Source organism: Suricata suricatta, chromosome 11, assembly GCF_006229205.1.
Source record: "Suricata suricatta isolate VVHF042 chromosome 11, meerkat_22Aug2017_6uvM2_HiC, whole genome shotgun sequence".
Lineage (NCBI taxonomy): Eukaryota > Metazoa > Chordata > Mammalia > Carnivora > Herpestidae > Suricata > Suricata suricatta.
This window is the reverse complement of record NC_043710.1, coordinates 15,586,265-15,611,612: the sequence shown is the minus strand read 5'-3', so window position 1 is coordinate 15,611,612 and position 25,348 is coordinate 15,586,265. Positions and strand designations below refer to the sequence as shown.

The following is a 25,348-nucleotide window of genomic DNA, read 5'->3' as shown; positions in this document are numbered from 1 at the left end:
GCACCCCTGTCATTCTCAGCTTTAGGTAAAGGTATGGATGATCATAGAGGTTAAGTGACTCGCTCAAGGTTGTCCAGTGAGTCAGTGTCAGCACAGGGGTGGCTGCTGACCCCAAATTCACACTTATCAGAGTTGCCTGACGGGAGTCAAGAAGACCAGCTGGAGAAGAAGCTGTCCTGTCTGTGCTGGCCCCAGCACACCCACAAAGAGTCAGAATCGCTGGGGTCAGGTACAAACAGTTTATTTTTCTATAAAGAGCAAAGTACAAAGAGTCAGGGAGGGCAGCTGAGCCCGGACTAGCCACAGGGGGCAGGCCCTGGGCCCTGATGGAGGTTGGAGGAGGCCCTGGTGGCTGCCCCGGGAGTCAAGAGGGTCCGAGGCATGGCCGGGCAGGGGCCTCCAGGAAGGTGGTGGAGAAGGAGCAGGGGGGAGTGAGGCAGAAGCCCAAGACTGCTGACGGAACTCACACAAAGCCAGGCTTCATGGATGAGCGGCGGCAGTTGGGGCAGCTGCGTGTCGCGTTGTTCTGCAGACACCTGCGGAGGCAAAGGGCTCTGTGCACTCACTGAACCCATGCTTCCATCCTGGGCCTGGGCTTGCTCTCCCCCGCCCGCAGGAGCTGGGAAGGCAACAAGGGAGAGGGGAGGGACCCCAGGCTCTTGCTTGCCCCTGACACTCTGTCCTGGGGCTTCCAGAAGGGCAGAAGTCAGGAGATCGGCATGGAGGCCAGTACCTGTCTAGCCCTGGGTGTCTGAATCTCATGGCCTTTGAGAGGCCTCTCTGAATTCTCTTTGGGGAGAATAATAATGGCCACCTCATAGGGCTGCGGGGAGGAGTCACTGAGTTAATACAGGGGGAGCCCTTAGAAGAGGCTTGGAACGCAGAAAACACTATGTTCAGTGTCGCTATTGTGGTTAGGCCAGCCGGGGACCTAGCATACCCCAAAGAGACCCTGGGTGGCCCCTGCCCACTGGCCAGGAGCCCTCACCTGAGGTGGAAGATGTGGGAGCATGGCAGGGCCTGCAGCCGGCTGTTCCTCTCGCCTATGGACTCGCCACACAGGCCGCAGTAGAGCTCAGTCTCCTCCACGCACTCGTGGAAGCGCACCACGTGAGCGCGCAGCTCCCTCTGCAGCCCCTTGCTGCGGTAGATGCTCTCGCTCAGGCAGTGCAGCTTGAGCTGGCTCAGCTGGGCCCAGCAGGGACCGGAGAGCGTAGGGGACAAGACCAAGTCAGGACTGGAGAGCCCCCCTCCTTGTCCAGCCCGAGAGGCTGTCCCGAGGGACCACCAGGTAGTCAGGACCCACTGGGTCCAGTCTTGGCTATGTTCTGGCCTTGCTGATGGGCCTAGGGAAAATGTCTTGCCCTCTCTGGGCCTTTGTTTCCCCTCATGCAGAACGAACGAGCAGGTGGATGAGGTGGGTGGTTCTCACCCCTAGAACTGGCTGGGAACCCAGTGTTTTTGAAGCATTTTATTGACAAAGTCTGCTGCAAAGACGCCATAATAATTAATTTGCTGTCCTGTTTTTTTTTTTTAATTAAATACACACAACAGCTCATCAGCCTTTCTGGCCAACCTGAGAATCTTGGGTAAAACTGGGTATAATCTAGCCAAAACCAAAGATATCTGACATTATAGTTGGGCTGCACACCTGATCCCAGAGGATTTCAAGTCTCCTAGAAGACTTGAAGAAATACTGAGCCTATTTTCAACATTTAAAGGTTTATTAAATTTGAGAGGCCACATGCACTATGGAAGGAACATGGGCTTTGGAGTGAAGACAAACCAGGTCCTGGGATGCCTGGGTGGCTCCGTTGGTTGTGCCCAACTTCCGCTCAGGTCATGATCTCACGGTTCGTGAGTTCAAGCCCTACATAGGGCTTGCAGCTATCAGCACAGAGCCTGCTTTGGATGCTCTGTCTCCTCTCTCTCTGCCTCTCCCCTACTTGTGCTCTCTCAAAATAAATAAAATATTAAAAAAAAAAAAGACCAGGTCCCAAGTGTGGGACCTGGAGCACCTCTCTGAGCCTCACTTTCCTCAACTGTAAAATGGGGCTTGCAGCACCCACCTTGCAGGGAGACAGTGATGACTGGGATCAACGCCCAGAAGAACCTGTGTGTGCCCAGCTCTCGGGGGCAGGGGACACTGTTAGGACTTTTAGTGACCACCAAGCTCTGAGGAATTCTGATGTCCTCTGAGCTATGGAATTCTTGCCCTCCCCTCTAAAGTGCTCTATGTGTGGAAGAGAAACAGCCAGGGTCTGGGAGTGGGTGGGAGCAACTCATGGAGATCCAGAAGGGCTCAGGGCATGTGTGGGCTCAGGACAGCCCTCCCCACACACCCAAGATCCCACCTCGGGTTCTTGACTCCAAGCCCAGAAGATAGAACCAGGTCTGACCTTGTTCCCCACTTCCTCGGCCAGGTCCTGGGCTTTCTCGATGGCATCCAGAGCCTGGAAGACGACACAGGCCAGGGCTGCAGGCAGAGCTGTCTGACAGAGGCCATGGCTCACAGGAAAGGAAGGGGTGGGAAGGGGTGGGCCTGGGGAGGGAGCTGGGCAGCTGCCCTGGAAGGTAGCAGAAGGAGGCTGGAGCACAGTCACAAAGCTCTATGGGTAAGTTACATACTGCCTCAGTTTACTCAGATGCAGAATAGGAAGAACAGTTCTGTGTCTTTGGGTGTTGTGGAATCATGAAAGCAGTTAAAGCATCCTGAGTTCAAACCCAGCTGTGGCCCTTTACTAGCTGTGGGTCCGGGCACGTCATGGGCCTTCTCTGAGTCTGGAAAATGACTTGGAATGTATTCACCTCATGGGATTCGGGTGAGGCCGACATCAAACAAAGTGTCTGAAAGAGTCCTGCCTGAACCAGCCCCACAGATTGCTGGCTGACCTACTGGCTACAAATAGGAGCAGTGGGGAAAGCCGGGAGCTGTAGGAAAGCGCACGACCTCACCTTGTCCAGGGCCTTCCTGGCTATCCAGCATTTGGCCACACCCAGCAGCACCTGCACCTGCCCCAGGCGATTTCCAATCTCAGTCATGATGCTCATGGCAGAGTCGTACCTGGGGAAGGCTGTCTGCACAGCCAGGGCGAGAGTGGAGTCAGACCGGGCCAGGCCTGTGCCCCCTCCCTCCGTGCCCCTGCGACCTCACCTCCAGGTCCCCACGGCTCCGGTGGATGTCAGCAAAGCAGAGCAGGCAGAGTGCCTGTAGTGGCCGGTCCCCATGCTGCAGTGCAATCTTCATAGACTCCTATGAGGGGGGCTGGTCACTCAGGCCTGCTTACCTGCCCACCACCGGGGTGTCCTCACTCAGTGGGCCCCTCCGACAAGGGCAGCCCAGGGATGGCCAACATCCTCAGAGCCCAGGACACCTAGCACGGTGCTAAGGCCCCGCACACGGAGCCACGAGACCTCTCAACACCCAGTGAAGTAGACACAGAGGTTTGGAGAGAAGAAGTGACCTGGATCAAGGTCACCCGGCTAATAAGTGCAACACTAGGATTTGAACCCAGGTCAGTGGACCTCCAGAGGCTGGCTCTCTTCCTACTTAAAGTGCCCCACAGAGGGTGTGTATGGGTTGGGCAGAGGGAAGGGACTGGAAGGGAGTGAGGCTGGTGGGGGGAGGGGTGGAACAAACGCATCCTTCAGAGGCTCATAGAGAAGCAGAGCCAAGGGCAGGTCTTGGGACCCTCAGTGGGCTGGTGTGGAAGGAGGACGCCCTGGCCCACACCACCACACTCCACTCCCCACCCGCCGCCCTTCCCCCCTGCCCCACCTCACAACACTCCATGGCGCTGCCCAGGCGGCCCAGCAGGCGATAGGCCACGGCCATGTGGTACTGGCTCATGGCCCGGTACTTGAGGCTCCAGCCTTTGCCGTAGTCACTCACAAGCTCTGCAGCCTTGCAGGGGAAGAACAGGGCTTTCTCGTAGTCCTGCAGGGGACACAGAGAGGAGGTCGGACAAGAAAGGGCACACCGAATGGCAGGAGCTGCCTCTGGGTCAAGGGCCCCAGGGTCTGGCTGCTCCAGGAATCGGGGGTACCGATAGGCCCCACCGGCTTTCAGTCATTCATTTGCGTATCCAGGGAAAGAATGACCCAGGCAGAGGGAGCAGCCACTGTAAATTCGTAGGCTCCGTGAATGTAGGAATTTTCATCTTGTTTGCTGACAGGTCCCAAGAGCCTAGCACTTCTTGGCTCTTAGTAGATGCACCATCACCGTGACTATTTGTTGAATGAAGGAATGAATGAGAAGGCATTCATTCTCCTCATGGGGTCCCAGCTGAGCCCCTTAGCTTCAGAGACACATGGCAGGAGGAGCACCAGACACCAGGTCACCACTGGCATCTGCCCCCTGGTACCTAAAGGCAGGGGCTCACCAAAGGCTCAGTGACTAAATGCCAGCAGAGTCTGCTCCGAAGAACAGAACACTGAGGCAATAAAATCACTCCCTTGTCCTTTCTTTCTCCTCCAACCTCCAAATCAGGACGTGATGCTCATGTCCTCACAGGGAAAACAGAAGAAAGTGAAAGAGGACTCTCCCTTCTCCACATTCTCCACTTAATCCGCGGGATAGACCACAACCTGCCTGCCTCCTGCCACTGCGGAGGAGGGCTCCCGGCTCCCACAGACGTGAGACCCTCCATGGAGCTCTGGAATAAATCCTTGTCTCTTTCAACTCAGTCACTCCCATCAGCGTACAAACATGCGCTGGTGTTTCCTACCTCATTAAAACAAAAGTCAAAATCAAACAACCTTCTTTTGACCTCATGTTCCCTTCAGCTACGGCCCCATTGCTCTGTTCTTTCTCATAGAAAATCTGTGTGATCTTTCACTTACTATCTAATAAGCATCTCCAAGTTAATATGACTGAAAGAGAATTCTTGATAACCCCAATAAAAACCAGTTCCTCACAAATTTTGTTACATGCTTTTTAGTTGTATTTATTTAAGTGACCTTTACGCCCAACATGGGTCTGGAACTCAGAACCCCAAGATGAAGAGTCAACTGCTCCACCAACTGAGCCAGCCAGGTGCCCCTTGTCACATACTTTTTAATTTGAAGCCATGTAAATGTTTTACAGCTTCAAATTTTAAAAAATATTGTTTTAAACCTAAAAATAAAAAATGGAAATAAAAAGGGGGGCCTGAGTGGTTCAGTCAATTGAGCATCAGACTCTTAATTTCATCTCAGGTCATGATCCTAGGGTCATGGGTTTGAGCCCCATATTGGGCTCTGCGCTTAACGTGGAGAGTGCTTAAGATTTTCTCTCTCTCCTCCTACCCCTCTCCCTCACTTGTGTTCTCTCTCTAAAAAAAAAAAAGAAAAGAAAAGGAAAAAGAAAATGTAAATAAATGACCCTATGTATCATCATACTAATATTATAATTAACTAATTATAATGCTTAATTATATAATTATTATAATATGATAATGCAATATAATATTAAATATAATTCTATAATATATTATCACATTATAATGTATTATATTGTATTATATTAATATAACCACACAGAAAGTTATTTCATATGACCTTAGAATATATGTACTTGGGCAGTTCATCCGTAGTAGAATGTATGATAAAGACAAAAGAGCAGCAAAGAAATCTTAAACATCTTTCAGTTCTCTCTTTTTTTAAAGTAATATTGGTATTGTCTTTTGAAAGCATCTTTTGTATTTTGTATGTTAAAGTAAATATGTAATTATGTTGCTAAAAGTCAAAATTTTCAGCCTAAAAGAGAATCAAGATTAAAATAAATTACAGAAAGTTCTGAAACATTAGATTTGAATTGCAAATATTGGCATATACTTCAGTTGTCTTGGCAACTAAAAAGACTTTGAAGCCATGACAACCCAGTAGCAATGAGCACCTTGAGAACCCACGTTTGGTCTTTAACACAATTTCCCACTAAAAAGAGCCCAGAGAAATGGCTGATTCTGGGTCTGGGGCAGTGGATGTGCAAAATGAGCAGTGGGATAGCTTATTGTTCAGAAAACAAGAACACTTGTTTACATAAAGTCTTGTCAAAAGGACACAGGAGCCATAGTGAAGGAACTCCGGTAACTAAAGTTAATATGGGATCGCCTGGGTGGCTCAGTTGGTTGCGCGTCCGACTTTCACTCAGGTCACGATCTCACAATTTGTAAGTTCGAGCCTTGCGCTGGGCTCTGTGCTGACAGCTCAGAGCCTGGAGGCAGTTTCAGATTCTGTGTCTCCCTCTCTCTCTGCCTCTTCCCTACTTGCGCTCTATCTCTCTCAAAATAAACAAACATTGAATCAAAAAAAATATTTAAAAAATAAAGTTAATATAATTTGAGCATCACAAAGAACGAGATTAAAATTAACTGAAGAATATTGAATATTAAAACAATCCAGGATTTCATAATTATACTCCAAAAGAAGAAAGCAAAACAAATACGCGATCTGATCCTTGAAGGCAGCTATGACATCAACTCCTTATTACGAAAGTGGTCGTTAAAGGAAAGAAGAAGTTTTGATCCCACCTTTCCTGTACGAATTGTGTTTCAGAGGAGCCACGGAGCCCCATGTGATGGGGGAGAGTTCGTCCTGACCAAGAAATCCAGCCAGCAATTACAGAAAGAATAGTTAGAGCTGGGAAATTGCCATTTCATTACAGTTGAAATTAAGAGAAGTGATTCAGGCAACAAACATCACTGGACGCTAAAACTGTTATGGAAAATGTTGCTGCAGAATTGAATATTCACAGGGTGCCCCAGTGTCACCCCCAAGTTCACCTGCTGGCCCTGAAAGGAGAAACGGGAGCCCTCAATCAGAGGGATCAGGCTGTGACCCCGTCTACCGGATTTGATGCAACATGAGGTAAGCTGCAGGGCTTACCCAGTCTTCTTAGCAAAAATGTGTCACCCAAGACTTCCCAAGTCACTAAGTTCTAGTTCGCAGGGGGCAAAGAAGAGAAAAAAAAAGTCATCACACGACTCCTTGTGGAAGCAATGGGACAGTGAAGTGAAACATGTTACAGGGCAATGAGTGCCTTCTCCGATAAAAATTATAAGAGGGGCACCTGGGTGGCTCAGTCAGTTAAGCGTCTGACTTTGGCTCATGGGTTTGAGTCCCGCATCGGGCTCTGTGCTGACAGCTCGGAGCCTGGAGCCTGCTTCGGATTATGCATCTCAATCTCTCTTTGCCCTTCCCCCACTTGCACTCTGCTCTCTCTCTCTCAAAAATAAATAAAACATTAAAAAAATTTTTTTAATCATAGACAATAAAAGGAGAGAAATTTTCTGCTGGAAGAGACTTAAGGGACGTAATGTCTGCTGCACACGTGCCTCTTACTTGTGTTCCAATTCACAGAAGCTGAGGGTAAAGGTGTGTTTTCAGCATAAGCAGAGAAATTTAAGAGATAATTGTGATTATGTAAGAAAATGTCCTTATATAAGAAAATGTCTTTTTTTTTCTTTTAGGGATACATACTGAACTACTTCAGGGTAAAATACCATGATGTCACTAATTTCACATCACAACACTTCAGCTGAAATATGTAAGTCAATTGTGGCAAAATATTAACAACTGTTAAATCTAAGTGGTGGGTATAATGGAGATTCATTATATTATTCTATTTTCCTGTATGTTAATTTTCTTTGTAACAAAAAAGGTTTTAAAACACCTCATCCCTCTCCCACCCTGTCGAATCTCACTGAATGGATTCTTAAAAATAATTTTTTTAAGTTTATTTATTTTGAGAGAGAGAGAGAGTACAAGTGGGGAGGAGCAGAGGAAAGGAGAGAGAGAATCCCAAGCAGGCCCCTGCCATCAGCGCAGAGCCGGATGTGGGCTCGAACCACGAACCCGCAAGATCATGACCTGATCTGAGATCAAGAGTCTGCCGCTTAACTGACTGCGCCACCCGGGCAGCCCTGAATGGATTCTTCGTACATCTACCTGCTGAAAACAAAATCCTCGGTGTTGTCCTGGGTGACTCAGTCCTCACACACCACTTCCGGTTCATCAGCATTTACACACCCAGTAACCCTCAGAATTATTAAACATCTACTGAATGCCAGGCATCATCAACCCCCTGTGGGCCAAGAGCCTTGGGGCCCCAGGAGAACAAACACGGGACCAGAAAGAAGCCTGTGGTCACTGGCCATCAGCTTATTCACAATCTGTCTTCTCCCCTCCCCCTTCCTTACCACTGGGACCTCACCACCTCCTGGCTCCTCCTCACACACCTGCTGCCTTCATGCTGGCCTCCATCAGCCCTGGAACATGCCAGCTGAGCCCTCCTCCACCTCCCCGCCCTCCCCAGAGCAGGGTTTTGATTTAGCTGTTGTCTCTTTTTCAGACTTTTGCCAGATTTCTGCACGGCTCACCCTCTGGTCTGCTTCCAATCATCAGACTGATCCCACCTCTAGGGAGCCTTCTAGTCACCCTATTTGAAACTGCAACACTCCATCCTTGGCACTTCCCACCCCCTTTTCCTTCTTTCCTTTCTCCTGAGCAGTTTCTTCTTCTTTTTAATGTATACAGATTTATTGGAAAGAGAAAAAGAGAGAGAGAATCTCTAGCAGTCTCTGCACTGACAGTGCACTGACAGGGCTCCATCCCACAAATTGAGAGATCAAGACCTGAGCCGAAATCAAGGGTCAGATACTTAACTGACAGAGCCACCCAGGCGCCCCCCTCCTAAGCACTTTCTAGCACACTGTACGATTGAGTTACTGATTATGTTTATCTGTCTTTTTCTAGAATGCAACCTTTACAAGGCCAGAGGCTTTCTGATTGTTTTCCCTGCTTGCATACCAAGCCAACAGAGCCCAGCAATAAATACTTGATGAATAAATTCTTACAACCAAGCTGGAAAGTGGGCCCTATTCTTCATTTTATAGCTTCACCTACCAAGGTTCAGAGAGGAGAGGTGCTGTGTCCAAGATCACACAGCAAAACACACGGCAGTGCGTGCGGGTTCGTGGCCCGTCCTCACACAGGAGTCTCCCATTTCCCAGGAAAGCAGACAGAGAATTCTGTCTCTGCCCTTCCTGGTAAGTCTTTACCTTCCTGGGTAAGTCTTTTCCCTCTCAGACTCTCCTACGTGGGAGGACTCAGCGAGGTCCTGAAAAGGGAGCATGGCTTGTGCGAGGGTGTCAGGGAACCTGGGCCCTCCGCCACCCTCCCTCCCCCTGGGCCCAGGCCCACCTTGACCTGGGCATAGAAGCTGCCCAGGCTGCAGCAGACACGGCACTCGAGCATGGCATCGTCGTTGTTGTGGGCATAGCGCAGGGCCTTCTCGAAGCTCTCCAGGGCCTTCTGGAAGAGGCTGAGGCCCAGGAAGGCATTGCCCATGCTCAAGCTGACCTGGCCTCCGAGCTGGGCGCCTGCTCTGGTGCCGGGCAGGCCGAGGCAGGTCTTGCAGTAGGAGACGGTCTTGTGAAACTCACACAACTTCTCGTTGCTGCGCGCCAGGTTCAGGTAGCTTTCCAGAAGGAAGTCAGCATCCTCCAGCTCCCGGGCAGTGTCGATCTGCACCACAGCGAACTGCCAGAAGGTGGGGGCAGGTGCTGTCAGCCTGGACTCAGCCTCTGAACCAAACCACCTCCCTGCCTTGCAGCCAAGCCCTGGGACCCAGAGCTTCCAGCCCAGCCTCAGATGAGTTCTTTGCTCCCCAGCCATAGGTGAGAAGGGTCAGCCCTGGGGCCAAACTCAGAACCATAGCTTCTGCCTTTCAGCCCCAAGCTACATGGGCCGCCCACCCCCAGCCCCAAACCTGATGTCTTCCCGGGTTCCGACTCAGAATCCCAAATGGCAAGGCTGGAACCTAGCCTCCCGGACCTGGCCTGGAGATCCCTGAACACTCAAGCTAAGAAGCTCAGTCTCAGTTTCAGACACCCAAATTCAAGGCCACAGGGCCTTAGATGGGACGCAGAGCCCCCTATGGGGCCGTGCTGTTAGCCTATGGGACACAGAGGAGTCTAAGGAGGCAGGAGGGTCCAAAGCCCAGGGGGAGCCAGGCCAGGCCCACCTTCAGCATCTCCTTGTAGCGGCCCATCTCCGAGTGCGCGGTGACCAGGCAGCCCAGCACGCGAAAGCGCCCCACGAGGTCCGCGCTCTTCTCCAGCACCTTCATCCACACGTGCAGCGCCTTCTCTGTCTGGTTGGACTGGTACAGCTGGAGCCCCTTCTCGATCTGCTGCTTCGTCTGGTCCTGCCCCATCTTTCCAGAGCCCTGCCCGGTACACGGAGAGACCCTGGTGGCTGCGGGCTTCTAGGCACTCATGGCGGGGACCACGGTGCCAGCTGCCCACGGAGCCCCGGGCAGGAATGCAGCCCCCAGGGCAGGAGCCGAGCAGGGCCTGGATGGAGAGCGGGCGCCACCCTGGGAACAAAGCTGGTGCGGCCCCTGATCGCAGCTGTCCCTGCCAGTTGGGGCCACGTGGCTGCTGAGGAATGTCAGCCTCAATGTCACGCGGGCCTCTGCTGCACCCACCGCGAGCTGGGAGCTGGCTTCCCAGGGATGCAGGCGCCCTGCCCCCTGTCCTCCCCCCCCCCACCGTGGGTGTCTCTGCAGCACCTCTGACACTGGCCCCAACTCCCCTGGCAGGGCAGGCCCTCCCCTGGCCAAGGAGCTGCCTCCTGGGGTGGGCTAAGGGCTGGGAGGAAGCAGGGAGGAAGTGAGGTGGGTGGCCAGCCCTGAAGCCTGCCTCTCGCCATCACAGCCTTCCCCCAGACCCACCCTCCCCAAGGCTGTTTCTGTGGTCTGCCGGCACTGCCCTGAGGTCTCTGATCCATGCACATGCCCACAGCTCTCCCAACGTCCAGTCCTTGCTCACAGGACGACCCACGCCATGGCGTTCGCCTCTCGGCACACCGGCTTCCTTATGTCAAATGATGATAATAACAGGCTAATAAACCCTACCTCACAGGGCTGTTGGGAGGCAGCACAGGGGAGCGGGGAGCAGCGTGGACGCTGGAGCCGGGCTGATTCTGCCGTTTTTTAGCTGTGTGGGCCGTGTGGCTTTGGGCAGGAGAGTCCTGTTTTCCACCTCAGTGGATTGTTAGGACTGAATGTTGAAGAGGACGTAGAAGAGCAAGAGGTTAGCCCGAGCTGTGGCCACCTGCTCCATGGCACACTACCCACCAGGGACAGGAGCAGACCCTTGAACATTTAAAAAGCGTCCCAATTCCAATCCCCATCCTGTGTGAAAGGGTTCCTAATAATGTGCGTTAGTGCCAGACACTGTGGAGAAGGGCAACATCTTTTCCAAAAGGTATTTTATTTTTTTATTTTTAGAGAAAGAGAGCATGCAAGGAGGGGAGAAGGGCAGAGAGAGAGAGAGAGAGAGAGAGAGAATCTTAAGCAGACTCCATGCTCAGCACAGAGATCAATGTGGGGCTCGATCCCACGACCCTGGGATCATGACCTCAGCGGAAACCAAGAGTCGGACACTCAAACAACTGAGCCACCCAGGTGCCCTACACCTTTTTTTAGATTTTTAAATTTTTGAATATCAGTTTACTTAAAGTGGTAGATTCTTGGAGAGAGAGAGAGAGAGAGAGAGAGAGAGAGAGAATACAAGCAGTAGAGGGAAAGAGAGAATCCCAGACTCCATGCCCAGTATGGGGCCCGACACAGGGCTTGACCCCAGGACCCTGAATCATGACCCAAGCTGAAACCAAGAGTTACACGCTCAACCAGCCTGAGGCACCCAGGCACCTCATGTAGAGATGTCTTATATAGACATCTATTTAGAGAGCATAACATCTTAAGTAGAAAGCAGACACTTAAAGTATTGGGGCTCCTGGTGTTGAGAACCCTAGGTAACAGGGACCCACCAACCCCACCAGCCCGTCTCCCCTGATTTTTCACTTTCTTCCCTGCACACCAGGCTCTTTCTTGCCCCAGGGCAAAGTTCCTTCTTTTAGAATGGACAGAGTTTTGTGGTTTTTTTTTAATGTTTCATTTATTTTTGATATAGAGAGAGACAGAACATGAGAAGGGGAGGGGCAGAGAGTGAAGGAGACAGAACCAGAAGCAGGCTCCAGGCTCTGAGCTAGCTGTCAGCACAGAGCCTGATGTGGGGCTCGAACCCACGAACATGAGATCTGACCTGAGCCGAAGTTGGAGGCTTAGCCGACTGAGCCACCCAGGCGCCCCAGAATGGACAGTTTTTAGTGCATTCACAGATTTGTGCATTGATCACCACTAATTCCAGAACATTTTCACCACGTCAAAAAGAAGCCCCACACTGATGAGAAGTAACTCCATCCCTCCTGTTATGGCTGAATTGGTGCCCTGCCTGATTCATATGTTGAAGTCTTAACCCCTAGAAGGGATGTACTTAGAGCCACCATCTTTAAAGAGGTAAAATGAGGTCATTAAGGAGGGCCCTAACCTAGTATGACTAGGGTCATAAGAAAAAGATCAGGCCATGGGGCACCTGGGTGGCTCAGTTGGTTAAGCGTCTGACTTCGGCTCAGGTTTGTGGGTTCGAGCCCCGCGTCTGGCTCTGTGCTGACAGCTCGGAGCCTGGAGCCTGCTTCGGATTCTGTGTTTCCCTCTCTACTCCTCCCTCACTTATGCTCTGTCTCTAAAAAAATACATAAACATTAGAAAGAAAGGGACACAGACACCATAAGACGAAGTGAGGACATAGGAAAGAGCCATCTACTCTGTCAACCCCTGATCTCTGATTTCTGGTTTCTAGAACTTTCAGAAAATAAATTCCTACTGTTTAAACCACTCAGTCTACGGTATTTGTTATGGTGGCCTGAGAAAATTACTACACCTCCCAACCACTATCTACTTTCTTTTTTTTTAATTTTAATTATCTTTTATTTTTAAAGTTTATTTAGTTTTGAGAGAGAGCGAGAGAGCGAGCAGGGGAGAGGCAGGGAGAGGGAGAAAGAAAATCCCAAGCAGGCTCCACATTGTGAGTGCAGAGCCCAATGCAAGACTTGAACCCAAGAACTGTGAGATCATGACCTGAGCCGAGACCAAGAAATGAATGCTTAACCGACTGAGCCACCCAGGCGTCCCCACTATCTACTTTCCATGGAACTGTCTACTCTGGACATTTCATATAAATGCAATCAGAAAATATGTGGCCTTTTGTGACTGGCTTCTTCCACTTAGCATCATGTTTTCAAGGCTCATCCATATTGTACTTCATTCCTTTTTATAGCTGAACAGTATCCATTGGATAGATACACTGTTTCATTTTGCCATTCATTAGTTGATAGGCATTTGGGGGTTGTTTCACTTTTGGACTGTAAAGTATAACCATGCTATGAACATTGATGGACAAATCTTCCTATTTTCCATTTAAAAATTTTTTTTAAGTTTATTTTTTTATTCTAAGAGAGAGCAAGCGGGGGGAGGGGTAGAGAGAAAATCCAAAGCAGGATCCACACTGTCAGCGCAGAGCCCAATGCAGGGCTCAAACTCATGAACCATGAGGTCATGACCTGAGCTGAAATCAATAGTCAGACACTTGGGTGCTTGGATGGCTCAGTCAATTAAGCATCTAACATTGGCCCAGGTCATGATCTCGTGGTTCCCAAGTTCAAGCCCCGTGTCGGGCTCTGTGCTGACAGCCTGGAGCCTGTTTCAGATTGTCTCTCTCTCTCTCTGTCCCTCCCTCATGTACTGTCTCTCTCTCTCTCAAAAATAAACATAAAAAAAAAAGACAGTCGGATGTTTAACTGAGCCACCAATGTACGCCATGTTTTCATACTTTGTGGTCCTCAACTTCTGAGGAATTGGCAACCTGTCTGCCCCAGGGCCTTGGTACCTCTTGATTCCTTTCTTCCTCCTTACCCCAACATTCTGCTTAGTTACCTTCTAGTTAGGGTGAATCAGCTTATTATTATACTCTCATGGAGACTTACATCCCATTCTGATACAAGACTTATTTCTATAATTTTATAGTCATCAATAAGGTTGTTTGCTTAACGCTTCCCTATTCACATGTGTGGGCAGCGACACTGTCTCATCTACCACTATCTCCAGAGCAAGGCGAGGCACATGCTAGTCACTCAATAAACATGTTGAGTGAATGAATGGGAAAAGAGGGAGGAACAAAAGTCTAATTTTGAAATTCAAAGCAACTGCTGCAGGCTTCACAGCCACTTTGCCATGTCCTGCCTCAGTCTGGGGAAACTGAGGCATAGGCAGAGATGGCTTCCTGTTTACTGTGAGCCAAGTGGGTCCAGAGAGGGGCAATCTGGGGCAGGAGGGCTCATAGCCAGTTCAAGAGTCCATGCTCCAGGTTACAGCTCAGTGGAGGTGGAGGGGACTAGGCAAGGCCATGGAGACTCCCCGGGGGGGAAGTGCTCTTGAATACCACCACAGGAAGCTGGGAAAGTGGGAGAGGGGGGGTTTCGGTGGCCAGCCACGGAGCCATTTGCACAGGAGAGTTGGCCGGGATCTTCCTCTCATCTGGGAAGGTGGGGTCCTTGGTGAAAGTTAACCTCCAGAAGGGAAGGAAACTGGCCTATAGGGAAAGTGCTGAAGACCTAGCAGATTGACTCTGGCTCAAAAGTCCAGACCTGAATTCATCTCGGTCTTTGGCAGGAAGGAAAGGACAGGGGCAGCCTATATCTGTGCCCCAAAGGAGTCTGGGTACCTTTTGGGTACCTGGGAACTCAAATGATCTCAAAACTTGAAAACTGGGCAGGAGAAAGATTCCCTTTGCCCCAGTCAGCCCTTTACTGACTACTGCACACAGTTATGTCAAGGTCATGCTCCTTTAGGGCAAAGACTGTGGTTTGTCTTTGTACCCCTAGCACGTGCACAGCCCCTAGTAAAGTGAGAGACCAACAGAAGTATGACAACAACTAAAATTTCCTGAACTAAACATTTCTTCCAGTTTACAGATGAGGAAACTGAGGCACTGAGAGTTAATTTGACCTGCCCAAGACCACACGGCTAGAAACAGAGCAGGAACTGGATCTGAGCAGTGTGACTCTAAGGGTCCCTCTCTTAACCATGATACTGTCTCAAGAAGGAGGAGGGAGAGGGTGAGGGAGAAAAGAAAAGGGGAATCGGACACCTGTTTTCAGAAATCACAACAAGCTCTCTGGTCTCTGGTCTTAGCCGAGGCTCTGGTCACGTGGCCAGAAGAAATGTATATAAAGGCGGCTCAGGAGAGGGTTAAGAGTCAAGCCTTGCTCACCAGTCCTGCCAGTGAAGGCAGACGATGGCCCCTGGAAGTCAAAAGGACAGATTGAAATGGTCTTTTGGGGGCCACTTAACCTCCCCAGGTGGTGCGACACAGGAGGACGGAGGCTTCAGCCAAATGCCTTCTGGGTCAGGTACGAGCTACATGCCTCACGTGCTACACCCCTGCTTTATAATCAAAAGTAGAAATATGGGCCGCCTGGGCGGCTCAGTCAGTTGAGCTTCGAACTTTGGCTCGGGTCATGATCTCACGGCTTGAGTTCGAGCCCCGCGTCAGGCTCTGTGCTGACAGTTCAGAGCCTGGAGCCTGCTTCAGATTCCGAGTCTCCCTCTTTCTCTGCCCTTCCCCCACTCACACTCTGTCTTTCAAAAATAAATAAGCATTAAAAAAATGTAGAATATTACGTTTGGGGCTGAAGCAGGGGTCTCGATGTGGTATGCAAAGGCTGAAGAGCTCTGAGTTTGTTGGCTACGTTGGTTACCTGGAGATTTATACGAAACTCCGCATTTCCTGCTTCATCTGGAGACCAGAAGGTCAAACAACCTGGGTCCTGGTGTTCTGCAGGTCAGCCGGCCAGGTGGGTGACCGAGAAGTTCTCTTCCCCCCACAGCCCCCACCTCGCTCCCACGGTTCCTGCCTTGACACTGAGGCTGGGTGTCATCTGTCATCTTAGGTCGGCCTCCCTTCACTCACTTGCATTGCCGCCTGGCCCTTGCTCCAGAAGCATGACAAATGTAACCAGAGGGGACAGTCCCAGGCCCCCTCTGCCAGGATTTGTGGGATCCTTGGGCAGTTCGTCCATCTAGACATACTCATTTTCCTGGGTATCACCTCTCTGGCAAGGTTTCTATGAAAACCAAATGAAACCGAGTCATTGAAGTGACACCCCTATAAAGGGTCTACTGAACTTTCCTGGAATTGGCTTTGACTGTTCATAATAGTGGAAAAACTAGAAATAATCTATGTCCAGTAGGAAAGTGGAGAAGAAACCATGAAATGCCATGTAGCTTCTAAAGCTGAAAGTTGTAGATCATGGGATACATACTGAGCTTGAAGGGTGCCTGTGACATAGTGAATGAAGAGCTGCACGCTGCAGAACATTCTGTACATTACGGCACGGTCTCATTTTTATTAACAAAAATTATATATGTACATATTTTTTGTATATAGACAGAAAAATTCTGGAAGCACACTTACCCCATCTGTTTAACAGTTATCAATGGGTTGTGGGATGGGGAAACGCTCACTTCTAACTTTTATATACTCAGGGTTTTTAGCAAGCTGAACGTTGTTTGCCAGGGGCGGCCCTGCGCCAATCTCTCATCTTCCCAGCGCTGCTGGGTGGGTGTCTTGAGTTCCATTTGGCACGTGAGGAACGTGAGGCTGAGAGAATCAAGTCATTTACTTGCCTTACTTGTCCAAGGTCCAAGGACTAGAGGTCTAACCAGATTAAGAGACGCCTGAACAAATATTTTCCCACCATACTTTCAAACCTCGTCTATATAACTATTTAATGTTTTGCATTACAATTAAAAAAACCCCTTCAAACCCTAAAATAATTTTAAAAAGTTTTTAATGTTTTTTATTTATTTTTGAGAGACAGAGAGAGACAGGGCGAGCAAGGGAGGTTCAGAGAGAGAGGGAGACACAGAATTCGAAGCAGGCGCCAGGCTCTGAGCTAGCTGTCAGCACAGAGCCTGACGCAGGGCTCGAACCCACGAACTGTGAGATCATGACCTGAGCCGAAGCCAGACGCTCAACCAACTGCGCCACTCAGGCGCCCCAAACCCTAAAATAATTAAAAAAAATTTTTAACTTTTATTTATTTCTGAGAGGTGTGAGTGGGGGAGGGGCAGAGAGAGAGAGAAAGAGAGAGAGAGAGAGAGACACACACACACACACACACACACACACACTCACACACACACACACACACACACAGAATCTGAAGCAGGCTCCAGGCTCTGAGCTGTCAGCACAGAGCTCGGCATGGGGCTCAAACTCACCAACTGTGAGAGCGTGACCTGAGCTGAAGTCGGTCGCTTAACCGACTGAGCCACCCAGGCGCCCCTAAAATGATTTTTTTAAAAAGGTCATTGTGGGAGCATCTGGGTGGCTCAGTCGGTTGAGTGTTCAACTTCAGCTCAGGTCATGGTCTTGCGGTTTCTGAGTTCCAGCCCCACACTGGGTTCACTGCTGTGAGCACAGAGTCTGCTTCGGATCCTCTGTTCCCCTTTCTCTGCCCATCTGCCGCTTGTGCTCTCCCCAAAATAAATATTTCTTAAAAATTAAAAAAAATTAAAGGTGGGGCGCCTGGGTGGCTGAGTCGGTTAAGTGGCCAGCTTCGGCTCAGGTCATAATCTCACAGTTTGTAGGTTCGAGCCCTGCGTCGGGCTCTGTGCTGACAGCTAGCTCAGAGCCTGGAGACTGCTTCGGATTCTGTGTCTCCCTCTCTCTCTGATCCTCCCCTTCTCATGCTGTCTCTCTCTCTCAAAAATAAATAAAAACAAAAAAAATTAAAGGGTTATTGTGCCATGCAAGCCTCGGACTCTGGGCACATTGAGCGTTAAGGATGACTGGGTCGGGGACGCTCTCAAAGCTGGTGGACTGCAGGTAGGTGCCCCTCTCTTGGAGTTCCCAGATGCCACAGGGGCTCTCCAGTAGCAGCAGAGGGCCAAGCCCGTGCTGGCACCAACTTCCTTGTGTGACAGGGCCCATGGGGGCTGCCTCGGAAGGTGTATGGCAGGATCCCTATAAAAAGGCTCTAAGGAACTTGGCTGCCGTTTGTTTCAAGGCCACTGAGGGCCTACAAAGGCCTTGGGTACTGGCTGGGAGCTAGCCATCTATAAACAAGGAATGAGAAGAAAGATTTCTTCTGGAGTGGGTGGAAATTTTGAAGTCAAACTCTTAATATAATTGGGGGAGCACATCAGGAAGCTCTTAAGCAAAATTGACTATCATCTTTCGGTATCTGTTCCATTTATTCATTAAATGTTTTCCCGAATTACCTATTAACCTGCCAGCCCTGGGACTCCAAGGAGCCATTGAGTCATCCAGGCGCCCCTTGAGGTAGAATTTAAACCAGGGCCCACCATAGACCCTCCCAAAGAAATATGCTCCACAGGGGGTCCAGAGTCGGGCTGACCCGGGTTAAAAAACCTAACTGTCCTTCTTAGAGCTATTTGACAGGAAGTGTAGCTTCTCTGTGCCCCATTCTCTACCTTCCTATGTTGCCAGGTGCTGGGTGGAAGAGAACAGCCTACAATCTCCGTGTGGGAGTTATTTTGTCATCTTTAATTTTTTTTTTTTTTTTTTTTGAGAAAGAGAGGGCAAGAGATGGAGGGGCAGAGGGAGAGGGAGACACAGAATCCAAAGCAGTCTCCAGGCCTGAGCTGTCAGCGTAGAGAGCGATGCGAGGCTCAAACCCAGAATGTGAGATCATGACCTGAGCGGAAGTTGGGATGCTTCACCAACCAGGACACCCACATGCCATGGGAGTTCTTTTGTCTTCTTAGAAGTGATGCTGGGGCGCTGGGTGGCTCAGTCGGCGAAGCGTCCAGCCCTTGATTTCAGCTCAGGTCATGACCTCAGTTTGAGTTTGAGCCCTGCACTGGGCTCCATGCTGACAACACGGAGCCTGCTTGGCATCCCTCCTCCCCTTGCCCCTCCCTACCCATCCCTGGCTCAAGCTCACTCTCTCTCTCTAAATAAACTTAAAAAGCAAAGTAACATCTAGAACAGTCCTGACCACTGTGACTAACTGCCATGATGGAAATGTTCTAGGTCCCTCCACTGTCCAACACAGAGGCCACTGGTCACATGTAGCTAGAGGCAAATCGAGGAATGAATTCACATTAAATAGCTACACTGGCTCGTGAGTGCTCGAACTGGACAGTGCAGACAGGCCCAGAAGACAGCCAGCCTCAGGGGGAGGCAGAGGGTGCAGCAGGTAACAAAAGGAGCCAGAAGAGGTGGAAGCAACAGGGGCTGCAGACACATGGCTGGACTGCATGGAGAGCAGCTCAGAAGGACCAGGAATGGCAGGAGCAGGTGGCGCACGCCTAATGCTGAGTTGCTTTCAAGGAGGGGGAGGAAAGAACAGGCCTCGGGAGGCAGCGTAAGTGAAAGCCAGACACAAAAGGCACATATTCTATGACTGCATTTATAGGACGCATCCAGAATAGGCAAATCTATAGCGCAGAAAGATTAGTGGTTGCCAGGGGCTGGAAACGAGGAGGTGAGAAGGGGAGTGACTGCTAATGAGTGTGGGGTTTCTTTCTGGGGTGGATGAAAATGTTCTAAAATTAGGCTGTGGTGATGGTTGCTCAACACTAAAATCCAAGGACCTGTCTGCTCTAAGTGAGTGAATTGTAGAGTATGTGAATTCTATCTCCATCGAGCTGTTTAAAAACACTGAAACCTCAGGAGGCCTCAGGTCAGCGGGGTCTCCCTCAGGGGTAAGGGGGGGGTGTTGGTGAGGATGCAGCAAGTACTAAAGGCCTGGAGCCCTGGCTACAGGAGCATCCGGACGGCTCTTCTCAGTTGAATTATGCCCCATTTCCCTTCCCAAGACTCTGACTTTGATCTAAAAAAGCAAGAGCTGTCCCTAGAGCTGAACCCTTAACCGGGAGAGAGAAAGTCAATGGTATGCAGAAGAAATTAAACACCAGATGGTGGGGGTTGGGAAGGACCCCTGAGAGAAAAGGAAAATGCTTGAGAAAGGCAGAAGGTACAAGAAAAAGCCATCTCTGATCCCCCCTGGAAGGGCAACGCCATCACACAGTAGTGTGACATTCCCAGAGGTGAAGTCACAAACCTGGTCTCATTTCCTTCCCGATGCCTTTCTTCAGCAGGGGCTGAGACGCTCAGGTGAGCACAACAGGTGAAGGCCGTGGGAGCCTTGGGCAGTGTGCAGGCAGAGAAAGTGGTGCAGAGGCTGCCTCTGTGGCGAGCTGGGAACCAGGAGCGTGGCAACAGCTAGGTGCTGAGGATTCTATTCAAAAATAAAAAGGGACTGCATGTGGGTTTTAAAAAGCAATATAGGGGGGCGCCTGGGTGGCTCAGTCGGTTAAGCATCCGACTTTGGCTCAGGTCAGATCTCACATTCGTGGGTTCGAGCCCCGTGTCAGGCTCTGTGCTGACAGCTAGCTCAGAACCTGGAGCCTGCTTCCGGTTCTGTGTCTCCTTCTCTCTCTGCCCCTCCCCTTCTCATGCTCTGTCTCTCTCTGTATCAAAAATAAATAAAACATTTAAAAAAATAAAAAAATAAAAAGGAATATAGGGGCACCTGGGTGGCTCAGTCAGTTGAGTGTCTGACTTCGGCACAGGCCATGATCTCGTGGTTCAGGAGTTTGAGCCCCGTGTCAGGCTCTGTGCTGACTGCTCAGAGCCTGAAGCCTGCTTCAGATTCTGTGTGTGTTGTGTGTGTCTCTCTCTCTGCACCTCCTCTGCTCACAGTCTCTCTCTAAAATAAAAATAAACATTAAAGAAATAAAAATAAAAAGGGATACAAACTGTTTAATTAAGATACAGCTATAGGATTATAAAGGTGCACAAGCCAGAATATTATTTTTACAGGTTTTAAAAAAATGTTTATTTTTGATACAGAGAGAGACAGAGCATGAGAAGGGGAGGGGCAGAGAGAGAAGGAGACACAGAACCAAAAGCAGGCTCCAGGCTCTGAGCTAGCTGTCAGCACAGAGACCGACGCGGAGCTCAAACCCACAAACATGAGATCTGACCTGAGCCGAAGTCGGAGGCTTAGCCGACTGAGCCACCCAGGTGCCCCTATTTTTACAAGTTTTTGAGAAAGGGGTGGGGTGGGGAATGGAGGCTCAGAGAGAGGGAGTCCCAAGAAGGCTCTGTGCTGTCAGTGTGGACCCTGACACAGAGCTTAATCCCATGAACCATGCGATCACGATGATCTGAGCTGAAACCAGGAGTTGGACACTTAACTGACTGAGCCACCCAGGTGTCCCAAGCCTGAATATTTTTTTTTTTAATGTTTTATTTATTTTTGATACAGTGAGAGACAGAGCATGAGAGGGGGAGGGGCAGAGAGAGGAGACACAGAACCGGAAGCAGGCTCCAGGCTCTGAGCTAGCTGTCAGCACAGAGCCTGACACGGGGCTCGAACCCATGAACGTGAGATCTGACCTGAGCTGAAGTCGGAGGCTTAACCGACTGAGCCACCCAGGCGCCCCTGAATATTGTTTTAAAGGCTAAAAATAGTACTTCTGGGGGCACCTGGGTAGCTTAGTTGGTTAAGCATCCAACTTCAGCTCAGGTCGTGAGCTCAAGGTTTGTGAGTTTGAGCCCTGCATCAGGCTCTCTGCTGTCAGGGCAGAGCTCACTTTGGATCCTCTGTCTCCCTCTCTCTCTGACCCTCCCCCCTCACACTCTCACTCTAAAATAAACATTTAAAAAAGGAGGGGGGGGCGCCTGGGTAGCTCAGTCGGTTAAGCGGCCGACTTCGGCTCAGGTCATGATCTCACGGCTCGTGGGTTCAAGCCATGCTTCAGATTCTGTGACTTCCTCTCTCTCTGACCCTCTCCTGCTCATGCTCTGTTTGTCTGTCTCAATAATAAAACATTAAAATAATTTTTTTAAAAGGGGGGCGCCTTGGTGGCTCAGTTAAGCATCCAAATTCGGCTCAGGTCATGATCTCATGGTTCACGGGCTCCAGCCCCACACCACGTTTTCTGGCATCAGTGCAGAGCCAGATCCTCGGTCCGTCTGCTCCTCCCCCACTCACGTGTGTGCTCGAGTGCTCTCTCAAAAATGATTAACGATTTATTTTTAAAAAGTTTAAAATGGAAAAAAAATAGTACTTTCAGCACTTTTTGTAAATTTTCAAGACAAATAACCATCTAAGTATGATGTTAAATTGAAAGATGTAAGTTGTATTTCACATTCTATTTTTATATCAAGTTCTATCTCAGGAGAACAAGAGTCCTAAGGCAAAGACTTAAAAAGACAAGATCTGCCACCTTGATCTTTGAGTGACAGAAAAACCTGACCTCATGGGTGAGAACTTCAGCTTCAATCACCCTCTCATTACAGAGGACACCAGTCAGGATGGGAGTCCTCAGAGGAAGCCCGACTCTATCTTGGCACCATTTCCGAAAGGGTGAAACACCCTGAGTGAGAAGACATGTATATATTCGTTATGTAGTTTAATGTGTATTTAAACACATAATGTACATTAAAAACATAATTAAAATATCAGACTTGTGCTTTCCTACATATTAATGGTCAAAATGAGGTGAAGCCGAAAAAGTTGCATTTCAAAGGGATTTAAAACACCAGGGTGTACAAGACTGTAAATGTGCTGAGTGTCCCTGGATTTTCTACTTATAAACGGTTTAAGAACATTTGGTGGGGGCGCCTGGGTGGCTCAGGTCAGATCTCACGTTCATGGGTTCGAGCCCCGCATCGGGCTCAGTGCTGACAGCTAGCTCAGAGCCTGGAGCCTGCTTCCGGTTCTGTGTCTCCTTCTCTCTCTGCCCCTCCCCCTCTCATGCTCTGTCTCTCTCAGTATCAAAAATAAATAAAAAACAAAAAAAAAATTAAAAAAAAAAAAAACATTTGGTGTTATATAGGTCTCACCACAAAGGGAAGAAAACACTAAGTAAAGAACAGTTATGGCAGGATTGACGCAGCAAAGACCCGTCCTCACAGGAAGCAGCACCTCGTCACGTGTGCTGACCATCTATCTGGGGGCAAACCCCGTCTACACCGAGACAGCTGCTCTCAGGGGGAGCGCTGGCATCAGCTCACCCCGAGTGAGCCACGAGGGCTGTAGGCCCCCAGGTTCCCTCCACCAGAGCCTAGGGGACAGTGCGCAAGCATGTGTGAGAAGGCACAGCTTAGCTAAAGCGCATTTATTTGCTCTTCTGGGGTTATTTCTCCTCAGCAGTGGTGAAGAGAAAGGGCCTGGGAGGTAGGCAGACCTGGTATGATTTTCAGGGCACAGCACCTTCTGGTAGACAACCCAGTATCTTTTTATTGAACCTTTTTTAATGTTTATTTCTGAGAGAAAGAGCAGGCATATGCACACAAGTGGGGAACGGAGAGAGAGAGAGACAGGATCCTAAGCACGCTCCACGCTGACAGCAGAGAGCCTGATGTGGGGCTCAAACTCGCAAACTGTGAGATCATGACCTGAGCTGAAGTCAGACGCTTAACAGACTAAGACACCCAGGCGCCCGGATCCAGTGTCTTAACCTCAGTTTACTCAGCTACAAAATGAGGATGGGAACAGTAGCTTCCTCCCAGGGATGTTATAAAGATTGGAACTTTTGACATGTACCAAGTGTTTCCCACAGCACTTGGATTGTGGTAAACAGTCAATGAAGTTAGCTAGGATAATTAGAGCAGAGTAACACGGTTTCCACTTTTAAACTTATTTTTAATGGACACACATGAGGAAGCGCTGTTACCAAGTTTATCTGCATCCAGAGCTCTTCGTCAAACATTTCATGGGCTAGAACGCAGTCTAACTCCCACTGAGAAACGCTCCGGCGGACACGGCCCACAAATGGGGCCTATGAAGAGGCTGAGGCCTGGCTCACCCACAGCCCCTGTGCTGGGGTTGCAGCCTCTAGACTCCCAGGCCAGTGCAAGCCTGCAGCTCTTGGATGTCTGAGGAGGCCTAGCTGTAGAGTCTGAGAGAGTGATCTAGAATTACTGAGTAGTAAACTCAAGGAATCCTAGAAATGCTCTTCTGTGACCTTGTTCCGAGACAGGAATGAAGGGGAAAGGGGCTGAATCACTCTGTGGAGCATTAACGGCCTGGACAGGCAGGGTGCCCCGCTCTGGGGCTCCGTATTGGGCAGCCCCCTCCCCGGCGCGCAGGGACTCCACAGCCCAGAGAGGCGATCTGCACTCATGGGTCTGGCCAATCCTGCAGTGTGGTGGCCACTACTAGAAATGCAAGAAGCACAAAAATTAAGGTTTCCAAGAGTTTGAAGATGCTCCTGTATCAGCAGGGCTGTCGTGGAAGACTATAGGATGACGGAAAAGAGAGTTTTCTGAGGAGAAGTTATGGTCTCTCAGGAGCCTTTGGTGAGTTCAGTTTCATGAAACAGGCACATCAAAACAAAACCTTGGTAGGGCCCGCACCCATTTTTCAGGAATGCCACCAATCCCACCGGCCCCAAGGACCCCACTGACCACCCCGACAATCAATAACTCTGAAGACAACGTCAGTTCTTCTCAAACAGTTTAATAGCAAATAAACAAAGGAAGGTACCACACTTGGCAGATACAAAATGACTTTTTGTCCGTGTGTCTGTGCAATTAAAACAGATTTAGGTTCCCCATTGGGACAAAAGGAAAAACACACAAAAAAAGGAAGGAGATTCCTTTTAAACACATACTCCCTTGCTCCAAACTTGTAACAATTTTTTTTTCTTTTTTAATCCACTACACAAACTCTGTGATCAGGTCAGAAAAGCGACAAAGGCTCTTCTTGCCCTTTTCTTTTTTAAACCATTAAAGTAAAATCCATAATTTTCTACATAGTACAACACAAGTTCACACAGAAAAGACATTTTCTTTTGCAAATCAAAACAGGAAAGAAAGGAAAAGCTCAAACAAGGTAAAGGAAAAGCATTTCTACGGCTGAATCACGACTTTGAGTTGATTGAATCCCGTTGTTGCTGCAGAACAGACTGTGCGTTTGGTCATAGTGGCAATTTTTTTTCTCTTCACATTGTGAAATCACTTTACATTGTTTTCTAGTAGAAAAGGCAAAAAACTGTACAAAACCCCTAGTGTTAAATACAACGTTTGTACCAATAAAAAACTCACACAGGTTTGTCTCCAAAATGTAAAGTTTCTTTTTTTTTTCTTTTTAAATTATTCACAAAAAGCAGCTGGAAATCAGAAAGGCAGCTGCCGCTCCAGGGTCTCAAATCCATTAAAACCACCACAGAACAATTAAAACAATCAGAGAGAGAAAGGAAAAGGAAACAACGTCCAACGTTTGGCATTTGGTTTTATCCACAGGTTTTCCCAGAGCTCCTCTTGGAATTGAAAGCAAAATATATTGGCAAACACGGATCTGAATACACAGGAAGGGGAGCCTCGGCGCCTTCTGCCAACAGAGGCGGCTCTGTGCAGTCAGACTGTGGGGTGCACGGCAGTCTCGCTCAGGCTGGGGTTCCTGGCCTCTTTCCATCCAA

General features: G+C 49.4%; 2 protein-coding genes across 3 annotated transcripts in view; both read right to left on the bottom strand.

The window, feature by feature from the left end:
* Positions 1–225: 225 nt before the first annotated feature.
* Positions 226–20,055, bottom strand: RAPSN (receptor associated protein of the synapse). 2 transcript variants are annotated; one of them, XM_029914777.1, is made up of 9 exons: positions 19,978–20,055; positions 10,004–10,207; positions 9,181–9,519; positions 3,779–3,937; positions 3,155–3,253; positions 2,956–3,078; positions 2,400–2,453; positions 989–1,188; positions 226–536 (listed from the first exon to the last, which is right to left on the bottom strand). In XM_029914777.1, the coding sequence occupies exons 2-9, from the start codon at positions 10,193–10,195 to the stop codon at positions 464–466; spliced, it is 1,239 nt and encodes a 412-aa protein (XP_029770637.1). In that variant the 5' UTR covers positions 10,196–10,207; positions 19,978–20,055; the 3' UTR covers positions 226–463. The 2 variants fall into 2 exon arrangements, with proteins under 2 accessions (XP_029770637.1, XP_029770638.1); XM_029914778.1 differs by lacking the exon at positions 19,978–20,055 and adding an exon at positions 10,898–10,984.
* Positions 20,056–20,072: 17 nt separating this feature from the next.
* The window catches only part of CELF1 (CUGBP Elav-like family member 1), an 83,503-nt gene continuing 78,227 nt past the window's right edge, over positions 20,073–25,348 (bottom strand). Inside the window, exon 14 of the mRNA XM_029914763.1 lies at positions 20,073–20,154. The gene's annotated coding sequence lies outside the window, so the exon portion shown is untranslated. The remainder of the gene's footprint in view (positions 20,155–25,348) is intronic.

Bases quoted from the DNA above. Each gene is read 5' to 3' on its own strand.
- RAPSN (XM_029914777.1), bottom strand. From the start codon at position 10,195: ATGGGGCAGGACCAGACGAAGCAGCAGATCGAGAAGGGGCTCCAGCTG. The intron at 3,254-3,778 runs GTGGGGCAGGGG...CCCCCCTCATAG, and splicing joins GCGCCATGGAGTGTTGTGAG to GAGTCTATGAAGATTGCACT. The intron at 1,189-2,399 runs GTCAGACCTGGT...TGCTGGGCCCAG, and splicing joins CCGAGGAAGTGGGGAACAAG to CTGAGCCAGCTCAAGCTGCA.